Source organism: Malaclemys terrapin, chromosome 2, assembly GCF_027887155.1.
Source record: "Malaclemys terrapin pileata isolate rMalTer1 chromosome 2, rMalTer1.hap1, whole genome shotgun sequence".
In the NCBI taxonomy this organism is placed as follows: Eukaryota; Metazoa; Chordata; order Testudines; family Emydidae; genus Malaclemys; species Malaclemys terrapin.
Window position 1 is genome coordinate 179773279 of NC_071506.1, and position 19484 is coordinate 179792762.

Sequence of the window (19484 nt, forward strand, 5' to 3'; positions counted from 1 at the left end):
GGCAGCATTTAAATCATTTTCCTCCTATCAAAATTAAATTTTATTTAATTTTTACAATTAAAATAAATTGGGTGAATAAGGTACTTTCTTTAAATGAATGGACGTTTGGGGTGGATATACTAGCAGGAGGGAGTCTGAAGAAGTTTTAAGATGCATGGTATTTTGTATCATATGTCTGGTTATGTTTCTGCTGAAAATGAAACAATACAAGTCTACTACAGGAAAAAAGAAAAGTGAGGCATTCCCAGAGGAGCAAATGCTGGAATTGCAGGGTTCCCAAGAAGTTATGAAACCCCACTACTGTCAAGTTCCAAGACGGAAGCTGTGAGTGCTGGACAGCAGGTGTTCAGATTTCCATTGCTGCTGCTGTTGAAAGAGTAATTGGCACTGTGTGTTTCCAAAGTAGAAGAAAGGAAGCTGAATTTCTTAAAACCTAAAAATTGTTTGCTGTATCCAGGAGCCTAACATAATTCAGATGAACCCCACTGTATAAGACTGTTAATGTACACAGTCCTATCTTCTGCCACCCATCCTAACTGTATGTCTAACCTTAGCAACACTAGTCTCACTGTAACACCCACCTCATTCCGTAATGGCTTCTCCTCTCTCCTCAACCTATTCTAAATCCCTCTCACTTCACCCCTCCATCTTTCTTTCATGACTCCCAACCCTGCCTCCTGTGATTCCACCAACTCATAACAGTGGCTGGCAAGAAGCTGCAGTCATCATCTGATTTCTCTCTGGACTCATGGCTCCCACCCTGACTTGCAACTGCTTCTGTTTTCGGCACTAAAAGGGAAATAGACTACTTGACCTCTCTAGACCCTGTTATTCCCACATATCCTGCCTTCTTATCTGATCAATTCAGGGGATGCTTTGTGAGCTTAGTGGAGTAGCCAGCAGGCAGACATATGAGTGGACAGGTGACAAATGAGCCACTAATTGTCTCCTGACCTTATTGACAAGTTAACACAAAATAAACAAGCTCAAGTTTAAGAGTAGGTTTGGCAGTTCCTGAAATTCCACTCTTAGGACAGCTCACCCCAGTCTGATTTCTCTGATCAAGTAGGCCACTGCCAACTCCATCATATTCAGCAAGGCTCCAATCCGGCAAACACTTCCGCACATGCTTAGTTAATTTTAAGCATTTCCCATTCCCTTCAATGGGCCTACTCATGAGTTTGAAGTTAAGTATACATGCAATGTCTACAAGATCAGGATCAAAATCAGCATGAGTAAATTAGCATCTCCTTGCAAGGGTTCAAACATCTGCTAACAGGGTGGGTCTGGAGAAGAAGCTGCTCACACTGTTTCATACCTTCCTCACTAGAGCTTTGCCCACCACATCCTGTATTCCCCCCACTTCTCCTCTGCACAACCCATTTCAGAGCCAACCACAAAAGAACCTGTCATTGCCAGAGCACTTGGTGTTTCTAACAACTGTGGCATTTCCTCATATGTGGCTGTGAACCAGTCCTACAAGCCAAATAAGAGAACAAAAGGATTCCCAGTCTTGCTCCTTAACAACTGTCCAGAGTCTGAGCTAGATAATCCCACCCTGAGTCAGCCTTCTCAACTCCTACCTGTTGAGGGATGCATACATGCATCTCCATGGACAAAGATGACCTGTCTGCAGAATTTCACTTCTAATCAAGCCCTCCTAACTCAAATGTCTGGGCACACCCAGAATCCATTGGGGCTGGTGAGAATCTTTCTTTTTAGCTGCATAGGTGTGGTACGCCCAAACTTGGGAACTCAGCAAGACTGCACATCTCCCCTCAATCACACACACCAAATAAAAGAATCCAGCTAATAATTAACACATTTCTTTGAAGGATTGTGTCTTACAGTGCATAGAATGTAGCACATGTTTTCCTTCTGCAATTTTCTCTTTGCTTGGGAAGAAGCAGTATCTTACAGTTAAAGCATTAGATTGGGATTCAGGGAGAGCGGAGTTCCTACATCAGCCTCAGCCTCCCTATATGACCGTATGCAAGTCAATGTTTTCAGTTTCCCCGTTCATAAAATGGGGCAAATATTATTTCCTGACTGTGGAGGGTTGTTGTAAGGCTACATTCATTAGCGTGTGTGAGGTGCTCAGTGAATGAAAACGTGCACACAAAATGTCAGCCAGTCTAGTGCTGTCCAGTTCACAGCAGCGTGGGGTGTTTGTTGCCCTGCCTCACTTGCCAAATCCCCAATTCTGCCTTCCTGCTGCTGACTGAAGGCATGAAACAGCAATCCGTATTCAGGTAAAATTCCCACTGAAATAAATACATTTCAGGGCCCATATACAGGTGCTGTCCTAGCTACCTGAAGAATGCCCGGAGCTGCCGTCTGCTGAATTTTGTCTGCTGCTGCCCTGCCCACCTGCTTTGTGCCAGCCATTGCTCTGCCCACTTGCCCAGTTCCCAGGTACTATCTTTTGGCTGCCCCATGTACACCTGTTTTCGTTAGGTGCTTCACTTCAGATGCCCAGTGCACCTGCTGTCTGTCTGTTGATAGCCTCTCCATTGTCCAGCTGCCTGGAGTTACTCTGTGCACCTGTTCTAAATACATGCTCCATTTTATACTGTCATTTTAAAAATGCTTCCAGGGGAAATATGTTAAAATAATCATCATAAAAGAGATACTTCTTCCTTACCCAGTTGTGAAATCCTAATGGTGGAAAAATCTAGCTCATTTGCTCTAAAAGCAATAATGGATTTGAAGAACTGGGATTTTAAATATTTTGAAAGACAAATGTTACCAGAAAATATCCATATTTTCTGAGCAATGATTCCACAGAGACTTGTGGGGGCTCTACTATCCAAAGAAATTGGTAGCGTAATTACGAAATCATGTAAACTCAAACTAAATAAACTTGACTTAAGATTTAATGCTATGAGAGTAAATACGACCAAAGTCAAAGTGCAACCTCAGTATCTTCTTTCACAGTTGTATTGCTTTACAACATGCTTCAAAGCCATGATATCCAATAAAACCAAGTAGTGCAAATTATAGAAGCATTAATCACCAATAGCATGTAGCAGGAAATCACATCAAATAAAAGAAAATGATGGCAATAATTCATCCTCAACATGCACAGAGGCTCCCAATGTTAATGCAGCATCACGTGGCAAGAATATACATCTCTGTAAGTTTGGGATTTTTTGGAGAGAGGGACACATGATGCAAGTGGTGGAATGATGTGCATGCATAATATCACTTTGGACACCAATACATTATATGACAACAAACAAACCACATAAAATACTAATTATACTTTCCTTCTTCCTAATTGCATTTGGTCCCCATTATTAGTTTTGCTACAATTTTAATTCTTTTGTATGCATTAAAAATAACCAACAAAGTTCCCCCTTAAATTCAATATTTCTTCTGTTTGTCACATTCAGCCTGTGCTATGCTGGAAGGTTATAATCTTGGCATTCAGCAGTTGCATTTCTTTCAGAGAATCCACATAAGCAAAATGTGTTGGCAGGAGCACTATTGTTTTAGTATTCAGTAACTACTGATATACAAGGAACATGATGCTAAAATCAGATCCTCTGCATGTTGCATTTTCTAATTATTTTGTTCTAATAACAATGGGCAATAATAATAACCATAAATAATAACAACAATGAATTATAACATATCCCTAGCATGAGTAGCTCAGAAGGCATTTGAGAAAGCAAGAGAAAAATGCAGACAGACAGCACAGACTAATCTGTCAAGTTACGACCTCTGAAATGAGTTGTGGCACCCTAGAGCTTATATTCCTGTATTCATGCACAAAAAATGTGTGTTTAACAGAGAGACACAATGACAAAATTAGCTCCTTTCTCCCCATCCTCCCTTGCACTCACCTTCAGGGGGCTGAGGTGTCCCACGGGGTGTTGAAGGGGTCTTCAGCTCCTCCTGGGACTCTACGGATGCTGGGCTGATGCACTTGGGAATGGGAGAGGATGGGGCCGAAGGAGAGCTCAAGTTCAAGGACAGCTCACTTCTGCCTCGGCATATACTCCGACTTTTCAGCTCCTTCTCATACTCCTCAGCTGCCAACTTCTCCAAGTATTTGTATCTGAAAGTTAAATTCCAAAGGGTTTCCGTAAAGAAAGAGAAGCCAGTGGTTGATGCTTGTTTAGGGACGAAGCACCTGCAGAGAATGAACTGATTTCCTGACACAAGGGGTACAGTGCTACACTGACTGCTGGGTCAGTCTGCCAGTAAAAGTGCACCAAGGCAAAAGATATTAACCAAAAAAATGTTAAGTTGCTCATGACAAAACAAAAAATGGTATCATTACACAATCCTCAGATATTGTATCCTGTCTACACAGTCCTGCCTTCCTCCTTTTTGGAAGCATTTGCCTGCTCCCTCTTCCACCCCCTCTCCCCAGAAAGCCCCCCAAAAAACCCAGCCCCTTAAACTGATGCAAATAGCCGAAGTCCCAGACTTGCTGCAGGGAGAGGGAAAGTGGTTCAGTCCAGCAGACAAAAGCAGCTCTCCCTGAAAATAATACCAATAATAAATGTTTGGACTGAGGACTATCTAAGGCTCTGAACCTGCTTCTATTTGCTCTAAGAGCAATGCACTGGAATTCACTTTGTTCTCTCCAGAGTCTACAATGGAAACTTTTCTTTTTTTTTATTCTAAAAAATTTCTCTGCCGGACTCAGACATCCAATAGCTTGGACCTGACGTCACATATAGTTTATTCATCAAAGTCAGTTTAAAAGAACAAAGATACATCTGTTTTGCATTTTAGGCAGGCAGAACTCACTAACTGTTTATTAAGACCAGCTACCAATCATATTCTTCATACTGTGCTTTATACATTTGGACCAAAATAACTTTGGAATATGTGCCTCTTCCAGATGTCTGCTAATTTTATCCACCATTATTTGCTCAGGAATAAATTTATGAATACAGCTGTAACAGGCTCCTGATTCTGTCTTACCCACAAGTGAGCTGTTAAACAGGTTAATCAAGACTACCGCCTATGTCCCTCAAAGACTATGTGGTCATCCTCCAATAACCCACTGCTGTAAACACATCATAACAAGGAACAGCCCCTTCCCCAATCCTGCCTCCCTGACAGGCAGAATTAATGTACACGTGTATATTAAATTCAGTAAGGGTAAGGAAGTCAGCCAGATGTGGTAACAAACATGCTTAGTGCATTTAGTAATCAGACACACATATTCACAAGCATAACTATACAGCATATAAAGATGTCTTTGAAGAGCTCGTCTTGTGTTTTCTGATGCAAGTTGCATTATTATAAACCACAATAATGAAGAACAAACTTATTTTCTTTTATTCCTCTGGAGGTATAGGCATGATTTGAACTGAGATTTTGCAGGAAAAGGAACCCCTACAAACTTTGGATGAAAATATAATAAGCCACATACTTGTATGGTTATAAAATAAGAACTGTTTACTGTTCTAGCATGAAGCCAATTCTAAAGAATGATTTTTTTCCAAAAGAAGAGAAAGCCCTTCACAAACATTATCATGGTCTTTTGTTACACAGTTAATGAAACCAGCCCTTATTTTAACCGCAGTCAGTCAGGTATTCAGCCTTCCCTCTCCCCACAAACTGGGCAGATGGAACTTCGGACTCATAAAGAGACGTTCAAATAGATCGCTCAGCTAAACCAGGTACAGAACAGCTGGCTGCAATGAAGTTTTCTGCAATGTGCCAATGCACTACAGCAACGATCTGGACTGATCCCCCTGTAACATGCGGAACTACAATATTTTATTGTCCTCTGCTCTTTTTCAGCTGTTTTAACTTTTTAGCTTCTGTGGTTTTGTGCTGCAGAATTAAATTCACCAGGAAAATAGCAGTCTGTCAACATACACAACTGAATCTAGTCAAAATGTAAAAAATGAACTCATATAGCAGCAGATCTCATGGCATTACACAAGAAAGTGAAGATGGAGAATATTCAGATTTAAGGTTCACGTGGATACTGGGTAACTCAGGGCATTAGTAAAGGTCTAGATGGAACTTGATACCAATAGGCAACAAGTACGAATCTAGACCAAAAGTTGTTTCCATTTCACATTTGTTAAGTGAGTTATGTTAAATGAGTAGATGGTTTCAATTCAGTTCCTAGTGAGCAGGTATCTATATTATCAAAAGCACCATCACATTAGCTTTCTTGTTAGCAGTCTTATGAAAACCAGGGTTTGAATGCGTATAAAGAATGAACTACACCGCTACCTCGATATAACGCGACCCGATATAACACAAATTCGGATATAACACGGTAAAGCAGTGCTCCGGGGGGGCGGGACTGCACACTCTGGTGGATCAAAGCAAGTTCAATATAACGTGGTTTCACCTATAACGCAGTAAGATTTTTTGGCTCCCGAGGACAGCGTTATATCGAGGTAGAGGTGTACTGTCTCTCTCCTACATGTGGTTCTTCCAGTCCAGGGCTGAGGCACTGCTGCCATCCATGCTTCCATGTTCCTCTAGGTCAGGGCAATTTGCAGTGCCAGTGCATATGCTGAACCTGTTCTATGACTAAAAGGCAGCAAACCCCTGGGTTGTCAGTTTCGTATGTTTCATGAGCAATCAATTCCACTTATTCTGTTTCAGAGAATAAAAATGTAATCCGAAGTTCTCTAGATCTGTGAGCAGTGCCCTGGGAATGCTACGTGACCCTCTGCAAAGTCACCGGATATAGGTCAGAATAAGAACAGGAACATTTCCATTTGAACTGTAAAACTCTAGGAAAGGGTCTAGGAGTGTTCCTTTGCAAGGACATTTTTAAACTATCGTTGCAAACAATCTGCTATCAAACACAAAAATACATGAAAATAATGTTGCTGATTCATACTTGCAAAATCAAGGAAATGCAGAGTTAAAACTTTTTACTTCCTCATTAAGGTCCTGATCCAAAGCCCACTGAAGTCAATGGAAAACCTCCCACTGACTTCAATTGGCTCTGGCTCAGGACATAAATTACCATAGGTACTACATACAGGGGCTCATATAATATCTTACACTACACAAGACTGCTCCAAAAACCTGGAGAAACTTAGACAATGGGGGATTTCAACAGAGCTTTTTGTGCTTATTTTGTTTTAATGTGGGATATATGTTTGCAAAACAGCCCATAAAAGTGCACTGTCAGAAGTTGTCTGATGCAAAGGACTTTATTAAAAAAAAATTACATAAGGCCAATGCAATGGATAACTGATGTTTGACCTCCATTGTAGCATCTTCCGCCAGCATTTACGGACTGTCTAAGAGGGATGTTTCTTTCCTCTTCATGAGAAGGAAATAAAAGTTTAGCTTTTCATTTCAAGATATATACACATCAAGATATATTGCTAATGACTGGTAAAATTGGCCCAGACAGCATAGCAATGATGCCCTGCTGGTGAACATTTGCAAAAAATACTCCAGCTTACTTTAGCATGTTCCATTACAACTTGAAAATGCCGGAGAACTCACTTCTAATTTGTTTCAAATCTAGCCGACCAGCAGGATTGCGGTAAAAGCTTTTACCCAGCTACAATCAGCGTTTGGTGCTATGCGGTCAGATGTGCTTAATTTCACAAGATGCTTTGAATGGCTGTAATTTTGGCTGTAAAGATGAGGGAAAGCACATCAGCTTCTGTTTGATTTTAGAAACATCAAAATCATTTTTAATAATGGCTACCTTAGCCACAATAGAATTGCTGCTAGATCAGACTCTAAGTCTGAAGGAGGAAATTGCCTCCTGTGTGATGATTTGTATTGTCAGAGAGAAATCTACCAGTTAGATGATTTCTTCACATTCATGTAATGAAATATGATTTTTAAAGGATTCCACGGGTCGTTTTGTCTAGTAGTCTCTCAATGGTAAGGATGCTGCATATGTTATGCGAAACAGAATTGTAGCATTCTTGATTTTTTCTGTCTGCTCTCTGGTTAGTAACATGCACATTTTACAGGTGAAAACAAGAATTCCATCTAGCCTTTAATAACCACTATTGAAGATGGAGGTTAAACTACTGAAAGACAAAGTCTGTTATTTGAGTGCTCCTGGAAAACTTGCTTTCATAGGCGTAGGAACCTAATTGTTTAGTACAGTGTTTCTCAACCTTTCTAGTTGGTAATCTTTTATTTGGAGTAAAAAAAAATGAAACTACCATTATATTTATTATGAAAGAATAAAAAAAAATCATCAATACTAACAATGTTAAGCCTATATAATTTATTTGTGTGTTTTGAGTGGTTCTGAGAAAATACTGAACCTTGAAGGATAAGGGTATCCTGGAAGTGGGGGAATGAGATTTTTTTTGATAACCAATTTTCTTTGGTTTTGACAATAACAACATTTTCAGTGGCTCACAACCACCTGACTGACCTCCCCTGAAGATTTGTACCCATCAGTTGAAAAACACTGGTTTAGAAGAACTATAACCATACTAATATTTGGGCAAATTTCTGGTGCAAATGTAATACTTGGTATTATTTCCCAAATCAACAGATAAAAGTTATGTCAATCAACCAATCCCATGCCTACCAGTCCTGCTATACTTTTATTTATTCCTACGCCCATGATTGGACTCATTTTTTGTTTTAGTGAAAGTACAACATTTTTATAGGTTTCTTTTTAAATAAAATTGTCCCTTGCATGCCTGGTTAAAAGTGTACTTAAATAACCAACAGCCACACAATAATGGACATAAGCGGAAAGCAACTGAAAGCAGGAAGCAAAAGGTACAAACCTCTCTTCTCTTGCTTGCTTTAGTTCCTCTCTTTTGTCTAAATAATCACGGCTAAAGTTGCAATAAGTTGCAGAGGAAACCAAGGAATAAGAAGGAACAAGAATAAGGAAGGTAACAGATGTAAATAACAAGAAAAATAAACAGCTAAACCAAGACAATTAAAGGTAATGAAAGTTGACTATCTACACTGAAGATATTTGCATCTACTCTCTGAATAAATGTGGAAGAGGGTGTATGTGTGTTCAGATGTATATAGATACACTATATGTCACCATCATGCCAAATATGTACAGTGGGGAAGAATACTAAGCATAGAATAAAAATGGGCAACTCTGAATTACAGGCTTAGAAGCCCAAAATAGAATTTCTGGCACATAATTCTATGTTTGCCTATTATTTTTCATGGCCCTGACTTTTGGACAAGTTACAAGTCCTCAAATGCCACTACTTACATCTGTCCTCACATTTCTGCTATTCTTTCTCCTCCAGTTCCTCTTATTCTCTCCTCCCACAAGTCCCCAAGTAACTCTTTTCTTTCACTTTTGCCAGATCAACTTTGCCTAACACTTGGGTAGTGTAATTACTGGGTGTGATGTCCCACCCATGATTTTTATTGCTGAAATGTTCTTTATATTATTTGCAGCATGTTTATCTCATAGGGTTATATAAGAATTGCAGAAGTTAGAAGTCCTGTTAGAACATCTAGCCCACATCCCTGCAGATGCAAGGTTGTTCCTTACAGTCCATTTCATAGTGGTTTGTCAAGTGGTTAGACAAAACTGATGGGACTTTCATCACTTCAGACTATTTCTCAGCCTATAAGACCTCAGTGCCAGGAAGTTTTCCAGAAATCTTCCACTTACTGATCACATCCCATTATTTCTTTTTATACTTTGTGTATCAAATGAAATAATTACTCACCATCCCTGGGGCATGCACCAATCAAACATCTGAAGACAGTTATCATGCCCCTTCCTTAGCACTCACATACAGATGTCACCCGTAAAAATTTGTCAAATTGTATATATAGATAAAGATACTTAAATATTTGCACTATTCTCTAGACCACGGGTTCCTAATCCTTAAAAAAGGAGAGTCCCCTTCAGGAGAATGAAACTGATCTAGCTCCCCTTCAATCCTATTATGTGTTGTTAAGGCTCTACCCCAAATGAGCAGTCACTCAGAGCAGATGGTGACGATCTTCATAATATGATACTTCCTTTCTTACATGCTTTGATGAAATAGTCTACAATGTTGACATTCATCACTGGCATTGGAATTAGCGCCCACTGAATTGAAAGATGCTGTGCATGTCTTAGAGTTTCAGTCTCTATTCAAACTAAAGACACCATCAACGTGTTTGTTACACATTGGTTCACAGTTTCTATATTTTCTTTGCAACCCTAACATCTAGGAGACTAACGTTTAAAAAAAAGAAAGCTGAGATTCTGGAGAAAACGGAGGGTATTTGTACACTGCAGTTAAAAACCTGTGGCTAGTCCAGGCCAGCTGACTTGGGTTAAGGGCTCGGGCTAAGCGGCTGCTTAATTGTGCTGTAGATGTTTGGGTTCAGGCCGGAGCCCAGGTTCTAGGACCCTGTGAGGGGGGAGGGTCCTGGAGCTCGGGCTGCACCCCAATTCCGAATGTCTACACTGCAATTAAACAGTCCCTTAGCCTGAGTCCTGTGAGCCCAAGCCAGCTGGCATGGGCCAGCCATGGGCGTCTAACTGCAATGTAGACATACCCAGAGAGGCCTCTCCATGTACTCCAAGCTGATCCTCTACACCCCTTCCCCACCCTGGGAGTATGTCTCATACAGTGGGAAAGCCTGCTCTACACTTACTATGGAAAATAACTCAAATATTGCACATGTACCTAAATAAGTTATTTAGTTATCTCAATCAAATCTTAGCTAACTGGAAAATTTTAAGGGTGCCAATGTATTTAGGAATTTGGGCTGTTCAGCACTTCACAGGATTATACTCTTCATTTAACAACTGTGAGGGGCTCATGGAATGGGAGGAAGATTTTTTTTTTTTAATTTCACTTGTATGGTCTCATTTTTCTAACCTTAGGAACCATCCCCAATGGCAGCACTATCACTATATGTTGCCGGTAAGATGTGCAGATCTGTCATTCAAGCTGCCAAATGCTCTGTGTGGCTTTTTTGGTCTGGGAGTTTCCTTTCTGAAAGCTGATGTTGGCTGTCTCATGACTGCCTGCTGTAGCAATATGATACCATTTGGAGGGAGAGTTTTTGGAAGGAGCTTAGAGCTAGAGGATTGGGATCTAATTGCTTCTGTTTCAGAAGAACCTGGGCAGCTTTTGGCTGCCGAAGACTATTGTGGTGCCCTAGTCCCTGCCCTCCTGCTCCTTTTTTCTTCACTGAACTAGCAGTCTTCTGTAGCCAGGAGGGCATCTCCGCTGACTAAAGAAGGCTTATGTGTAACTTTCTTCATTTTCTTCTATTTGATTTGATATAACCTCTCTTATAACCACAGGACAAAGTACCCTCTTTCCCAGCTTCACTATAGACACAATAGATTGCTTCCATTTCTTAGATGCTTACTAAAACAGAAAAGGGCCTAAACCTGCATCTCAATAGACAAATTTCCATGAAAACTAGTGCCCAAATTCTTAATATATATTCTAGGGCTATAAAATAAATGCTTTATGGAGGAGACAGCAACTCTTTCCGGTCTATAGCCTGCTAAATTCTGACTTCTACTTGATGAAAGACATTCTTCTCCTCACACCCTGATTATGACACAGTGAAATTATTGTTTCTAGGCAGTTTGCAGAGAATATTTCATAACTGCAGATGGACAAGGAGTCCCACTCCAATGAGATCTGCTCTGACACTGTACAGCTAACAAACAGGGTAACCAATTCTTTATATATGGCATTTCCAGAACTCCTGCAAGCTCCCTAATACATATATTGAATTTCAGGCCTTTGGCAAATTATGTCATTTAGAATGGTTTGATTTCTCCCATTTGGGAGGGATTGATATAAATTTTAACTCGATGTGCCTAATCCAAAGACCACTGTAGTCAATGAATGTCTTTACATTTACTTCAGTGGGATTTGGATTAGGCCCTGTATTTTGTCTGTGTAGTGATTCTGATACATCTATTTTCTATGACTCTCGATGCACTAAAGCGGACTGGAGGTAATGTATTCTAAAAAAGTGCAATATTTCAAAAAGTACCTTATGCTCCTAAAAGTGAAATGTTTTCATTATCAAAAAATTAAGGCAGCAAGAGACCCGTCCCCCAAACCTCTACATCTTATAAACATGATGGTTTGAGGGAGAGTAAATTGGTTAATGAATTGGGGCCTGTGCCGTGATCTAGCCAGTATAATTGGCTAGGTATGCACAAGCTGACAGTTTCATTAAATGCTACAATTCATAATACCCTTTGTTTAATATATCAATCTTTAAACATGTTTATACCTTGGCACACAGCTGGAGGAAGAACACTGCAATGTAATTTCCCTATTATTTAGGAAAATATTGCATTAAGGCAACAAATCATTAATGAACACTATTATCTCCTACTTGAATTTGTTTCTTTCTTCCCGCTCTATCCTTTGCAACCTCTCTTCTCTCTCCTGACGTCGCCTCTCTCTTTCCGCTGCCAAGGATTCTTGGTGCTGCCGATAAGATGATGTAAGGAGACCACCCAATGCTGGCCTGCAGACCAAAGAGGATCACATTTCACAGTGCCACTTTTATTGATTATACAGACAGAAATTGTTAACATTCATGAGTTAGTCAGAAATACATTTCCGACACATGGAATGATATGGAAATATTAATTCAAAGATGCATCAAAACACTGACATAATACACCCTTGCTAACTACTACTTTATTAAGCTGTGATGACCTTAAAAGCTGCAGATATTTTAGAAAATTTTTACATTAACTTAAACCTTTGAGGTGCATGCAAAATCTTTTTAAGAATTGTTTAGCCTCTTTCAATTGCAGTATCACTTAAACCAGCTATACACCATTATGGCTCTAACTGAAAGGACGAACTCCATAACGGGATTTTGAAATAAAAATAGAAGTGCAACACTTTGCTAGCACTTCCAAACATGTTATGCAACAATGCTTCAAAAGCTGATGTATCAAACAATAAAGGAATACTGTATAATGAGAAGCTATACTAAAAGATGATAGAACTACATTTTAGAATCTGAATGAAATTTAGGATGAGGCTTATTAATACTTGCCATTATGTTGCTAAATTCATGAATTTTGTCATCTTAGCAGTTGCTGCAATAGCAAAATTAATCCTTTGCTGAGCAATATTGCAATCTGGACCTTTCATGTTAGTAAGTACAGGAACAAATCAGTAAAATATATAGGGAAAGTGCTAATGATTATGACCTTGGTTCATTAAAAGGCACAAAGGGCTTAGTTTTGCTATATCAAGTTTATTACTTGATTGCTAGTGTACTATCAGAGTGCAACAGAGCTAAGTCACACTATTAGTAATAGGTATCAGATCTTTAGCTCTTGTTCAACTGTCTGCTAAAATAGAATCAAAGGCTCAAGCATAGCTGGGTAAGTTTCCAGCCAAACAACACGGTCCCTTTCATCAAGGATGAACAGTGGCTGCAGCTAGTAGAAACCAAAGCAACCACTTCTGGAGGATTTATCAGATGCTAGCTTTGCAAGATAGACTGCTACTGTAATTAGTGGATACATTTAACGAGTAGTCATCATTGAAAGCAGATGTGAGTTCTTCAGGCTTTGGCCAGGTCTACACACAGTTTTTGTACCAGTATAACTATTTTGGTTAGGGGTGTGTTGTTTTACCAAAGTAGTTATATACTGGTAAAAGCCCTCATGTGTATGCAGTTATATAAATGTGCCTTATACTAGTATAGCTTATTCCCCCCTTCCCATACAGAAATAGCTATCCAAGTATAAAGCACCTTTATACTAATAAAACTACATCCACACTAAGTGGGATTGCACTGCTTTAACTATACTGGTAGAGTTAAAGTAGTACACCCTTGTGTGTAGACAAGCCCTTGTTCAGTTCATAAATGATTGTAATGTGAGCTTTGGAATTAAGGGATCAGCAGTCATAAAGAAAGGAATCCCTTCTCTGAAAAGAAACTAACTTGCCTAATCCTTTCAGAGTCACAAATTTAGCAGTACAAGAGCGAATACACTTCCACTGCCTTTACAAACTCAGATACTCTCCTTCTATTTATCATTGCTCTAAGCACTGTACTGTCTATAGTGCCCACTGATTCACAGGTGGAGGCAATAGCAACAAAAGACCAAACTATTCCTGTAAAGATCTCTTTCTTGTCTGTCTGTGTTTAGACAAAGAGGAATCCTGTAGAAGACAGACGTTTTGGCCACATTGGCAGCAGGTCAGTGTAAGTATAATTTCAATAATTTCATTAAATTCAATTTCAATATGTTATAGTCCACCCAGATAAACATTACATAAGGGGCTATAAAACTTGATATCCTGTAAACCTTGTTTCTGGCACTCTGGTGAAGCTACAATAACAATGTTGGATCACACTCAAAATCATAAAAAAATCCAATAATCTTCAACACTAGCCCCGTCCCCCCCCCATCCTGATGGTCCAGCTTGCATGGTAAATCTTTCCTTGGAATGCATTTTAAACAGATTATGACCTTTGACTTTCAACCCACCCTCAAAAAGAGCTTTCAGCAAGAATTAAAGATTCAAAAGGCTACAGCTCTATCACCTAATGTGGTATGAAAGGCTCTGTTGAATTATGGCTACAGTATATGATTCAAGGACTGCTCTAAGAATGGTCAAACTGGGCAGTGTCTCAGGTATAAACATCTGTACATGAAACAAGAGAAATGGCAAAATTGTGAGTTGACTGTTTTCCATCAGTTCAGTTCTGTTTTGTCCAATCACTTGAAACCCCAGGTAGCTGCCTTGAAGGCTGAAGTCTCAATATACAGCCAAGAGCAGTTACGACTGATTGAAACCTGAAGAAACACTAGAAGCAGATCAAGGAAAAAGACCAGACAGCTACCGTGAGACTGTAAGCTTTTTTGGCTGGGAGTATCTTTTTACTACATTTGTACAACATCAGCATAAACTGGAGCCCAACCTCTTTGACTGAGGTCTCTGGGCACATAGTACAAATAAATAATACAATAAGTAATACAAATAAATAATAACTATCCAGAGGATCAGGGACATACTTATGTGGAGGTAAGGAGTTTGGTCCCTCATAGAAGACTGAAACCCAGACCTATCCCTAAAATTCTTCTGTGAGATCTAAGGAGTTCACAGCCAATTCATCATTAATAGCAACAACTATAATTGTTAATAACAACTACTACTTCATTATTTGGAATTATGTTAGCTAGGTCAAAATTACAAGAGCTATCAGGCATCATACTTCAGAGCATAAGTTGATCACTAGCTGGGATCAGAAAAATACTCCTCTTCACCAAGCGATGATATAATATTTCCCCAAAGATGCACTGTGAGTGTATTATGCCTTCTCTGGAGTGTATCAGGTATTGACCACTGTCAGAGACAGAGTAGTATGCTTGATAGACATTTGGTGTGTTTCAGTATGCAATTTCCTATGCTCTAAAATATTCTGGTCTGGAATTCAAAGTCATATCAACCCCCAACCCTAATATGAGTTGTGACTAACATTTTAATAAGTTTTAATATGCAATAATCTTGTACTAAATTATGTGCATGGAACTTGAATCACAATTCCCTGGGCCTCCTGATTTTATCCAGAGACACACTGACTCCATGCAAGCTACTTCAATGATACTTCACAGCAATCTGGTGTGACACATGGCACTCAAAGAACTGTTTAAACTTTAAAGAGCAGTTGCTAATGCTACATGAATGTACAGCTTTTGTGTTGGTATGTAAGTGGAACACAGACAGCAAGACAAGCAGGTGGAACAAGCTGTTGGGTCTGTAATGCACTTGAAATAATATTTTAAATAATGATGATTTTTAAAAGAGATTTGTCTTTAAATGGCTGTTTTTCTATCACAGTAGCAATGAGGCTCAAGGCAGAGTTTGCTGAAATCTCATAGTGAGGTGTAACATGAACATGTAGAATGGTTGAGACACGTCAATAAATGGTCTTGGTGTATTATTGTTATTATCCATATAGCTAATATATACACACATTATGATGGCTGGTTTCATATATGACCAACTGGTAGAGGTGCAATTTCAAACACACAGTTGAAGAGGGTCGTTATTCTGACAACTATTTTCAGTATTCTACATTCACTAGAGGCAGAGGGAAATAAAGAGACTTGCTTGGTCTGATGTGACAGACAGCAGAATCTAAACAAGCTTAGATTTCCAAATACAGGAACATCTGAAAGGGCACTCCCACCACAGAAAGTATATCCAGACAAAACGAGAGGCAGAAAAATATTATAATAGTGGCCAGAAGTCTAAATTCCTCCCGAAAATTTGTGATTTGTAACCATTATTATACACCAAGATATTGGGGGCAAAGGGGACATTATTTTACCATTATCTTGTTGGAAGAATACAGGAGAGAGGTAACAAAGAGGAAGGGAAACCGTTTGTGTAAATGGGGACCTTGGACAATGTAAAAAGAAAAAGCCACCTTCAAGTCAAAACTCTTTTAAAGAACCACCTAACTAAACTGACCCATTGCATTTGCTACAATTCAATTTCAATGCACCACATCCTATTTTGTTACTTTGTTACATGTATACTTCAGTTTAACCATTTTATGACAATACTCCATCACATACTAGTAAATACCATACAATAGTTTGTGAAAGTGACCAATGCCTTAGAAATTTGAGACCTTTGCTATTAAATCTTTGTTGAGAATTGAGGTGAGGGAATAGGTCTTATTGCAAGCATTGTTGGATTGGCAAAGTGTGAATTAGCACTGCAGATATATTATCTAAATCTTCTTCAGTGGTCACCTTTTCTTCATTGCCAGTAGAGCAGAAAATCTTTAACTTTATCAAATGTATCTAAGTCTGTATTTCATTTCATCTTTGCAAAGAACACAAGATACAAAGGTATATAATGACAGCTGAAAAAAAATCAGAAGGTTGATATTCAGGATTTTTATAATTTAACTATGAACAAAATCATTAATAATCTTTATAAATGAGCCCTAATTATCCATTTTCCACCATATTCCTGCTCCTGCAGTCATGAAAATATTATGAAGGGAGAACACCACCAGACTGCTGGTCTGAAATAGACCTCACGCAAATCTAAACGTCTCTTGGCTCTAACATAATAAACCCACTGCCCAGCCTAGAAAGAGACAAAAGGGGAGCTGGAGCTGCCAAGAGCCATACTGCTCTTCACAGTTATGGATATTATATCTGTGTGTGACAGGGCAGATTCAAAAGTGTGTTGATATAACAATTTGTGAACAGACTAAACATAACTTGGGAAATCTTTACAAAAATTCTCTTGAAAACAAACAAAAATTAGAGAGATAAAGCTACAGATTAATATTTCCTTTGAAAGAGAAACTTGAGAACCACCAGAAGAAAAAGAACTGATTAATGTCAGACTTTTAACCGGCTTGCAAGGCTATGTAAAATGAAGCCACGACAGAGTAGTTACAGTAATTCAGGGTCAGTGGGTATCCAGGACAATGGTTTCCATTGCACAAAGACTTTCCTTTACACACAGACCATTATTCAGAATGAATAACCCACACACTTTTTGTACCAATGTAACTATTTTGGTTAGGGTGTGATTTTTCTACTGACAGTTATACCAGCGCAGCCCCTAGTTTGGATGCAGTTATATCAGTACAAAACTGCCTTATTCTGAATCAGTATATTCCTCTCCCCATAAATTAGGAATAAGTTAAAGCACTATACTAGACAGTCTGTACCGCTTTAACTATGCCGATCCTGCAGATGTACAGAGGTGCTTAACTTTAACTCAATGGGATTATTCATGTGATTAAAGTTAAGCAAATATGCAAATCTTTGCAGATCGGGACCAAAATCAGCAAACGTTAGATATGTGTCTGAAATGCAAATGGCTATTCTCTTAATGTATGCACAGCTCACCTTCATAGCATCAAGACACAGGAGGGTGTCTTTTGCCAGTCTTCAACAAATGCCTTTGCCTATATTGTGAGGCACAGAAGGCCGCAACCAGTGGATGGCCACTGAAACAAGTATTGTCATGTCTTGATGTTATTTTAATATAGCAAGTTCAGCAGAACGTCACTAACCTGCACTACTGCTTGAGAGAGCCATTGCAAGTCACTGAATTCTGTGAGTAAATACACACAAAAATAGTGTCTTACAAGACCTAGTTTGTTCGTACACTTGAAAACCATGATCTGGTTTTAATGGTTTAAGATAAGACTTTATCATGTACAAAGTGCTGCAGCATATTTTGCAAAAATAATGAAGCTTTGGTAATAAGGAGACCTCCCTAAAGCTTCCAAGCTATTAAATCTCTTTATAAGAAGGAAGGCAGTGTCATTTTTTATATGAATCTTACAATGAACAGAGGAAGGGCAGAGGCTCTACCTTCTTAGATATTATGACAATGCCTAGCACATTTGGGGCTTTACTGGACTATAACTACAGGCGAGTCTCATCTTACGCGTAAAGCGAAAACCGCGTATAGTCAAAATTACATTGAGTTCAATGGCGGGCGGAATCGCCCGCACTACAGGTACAGTATTAAAATTGTTATTTTTCTCTTTTTTTGTTGTTTTTTGTTTGTTTTTGCCGACCGCATAAAGCTGAAATCCTGCATGTTAAATGCGTGTAAGATGCGACAGACCTGTACTAGCAAGTTTATTCTCTAAATTGTTCAGAGTTTAATTCAAATAAATTAAATTAAATAAAATCTCAGTAGAATTACCACCAAAAATATGGGGAAGGAGGGAAGCTTTTGGTAAATCTGGGTCCATGCATGCTTTTAAGTGGAAACCTGGCAAAATTTAGTGGTTTTGACCTAAAATAAAGCTGAACTTGGTTTCTGAGAGTTATTTTTCCCTTCAGTTTGTGTGTTTTTAAAATCTGAAACTTGAAGTTTGGTTCCCCTGGGTCTGAAGAGAAACCAGAAAAAGGTTTGCACAAAACCCTGCTAACCTAAACTGCTGAGCTTAGTACACCTCTGCTCTCACCATTGCTCTCTGGTGGATGGGCTGTTCCCAACATTGAGTTGGTGTTAAAACTAGGGGCTAAATTCTCCCCCATGATGAGCACAGCAAACCACTTCAAGTCTCTTCTGCTTTCCTGACATACACAAACCACCCTAACATCCCCTGAAAGCTCTTGGTGGGAGTTATATACTGTAACGGTGCCGACTCACCACCACAGCATCTCCTGGTGGTCATGCTGAGAATTAGCTCTCTTGGACCACCAGCTTTGACCACTATCGTGTCTCACTCGCTGTTACTTCGGCTTCCTCCACCATCTCCACCATCTGGACCCACCTTGCTCCTGGACCGCCGTGTCCTCTTCGGGTCACTGCCCTCCAGCTGTGTCCCAGCCCGCTGTCTCCCCCCCTTTGGGGGGCAGGTAGTCCTCAGTCCTTCCACTTGCCTCAGCGGCCAACTGCAGTCTCTAGTCTAACCTCTGGCTTCAGGGGCAAACTACAGTCTGGATTTAGGCCACTCTCCTCATTGGCAATTAGGGGTAAAGGGGGGAGGGGACCAGGCCTGCCCACTCCTCTGGGTCCCGGCCCACGGACCCTATAGCTGGCAGCCACTTACTGCCCCTCCTCCTA

The 19484-nt window shown here is 39.6% G+C and overlaps 1 protein-coding gene across 12 annotated transcripts in view; it reads right to left on the reverse strand.

Annotated features, from left to right (window-relative positions):
• FHOD3 (formin homology 2 domain containing 3) overlaps positions 1 to 19484 on the reverse strand; it is a 655003-nt gene that overhangs the window by 118804 nt on the left and 516715 nt on the right. For 9 of the 12 annotated variants that reach the window (XM_054018872.1, XM_054018870.1, XM_054018868.1 and 6 more), the window contains 3 exons: positions 12280 to 12414; positions 8718 to 8768; positions 3849 to 4063 (listed from right to left, as the gene is read on the reverse strand). In XM_054018872.1, coding sequence (XP_053874847.1) covers positions 3849 to 4063; positions 8718 to 8768; positions 12280 to 12414 — 401 coding nt within the window. The remainder of the gene's footprint in view (positions 1 to 3848; positions 4064 to 8717; positions 8769 to 12279; positions 12415 to 19484) is intronic. The other 3 variants (XM_054018871.1, XM_054018869.1, XM_054018863.1) reach the window with 1 other exon arrangement.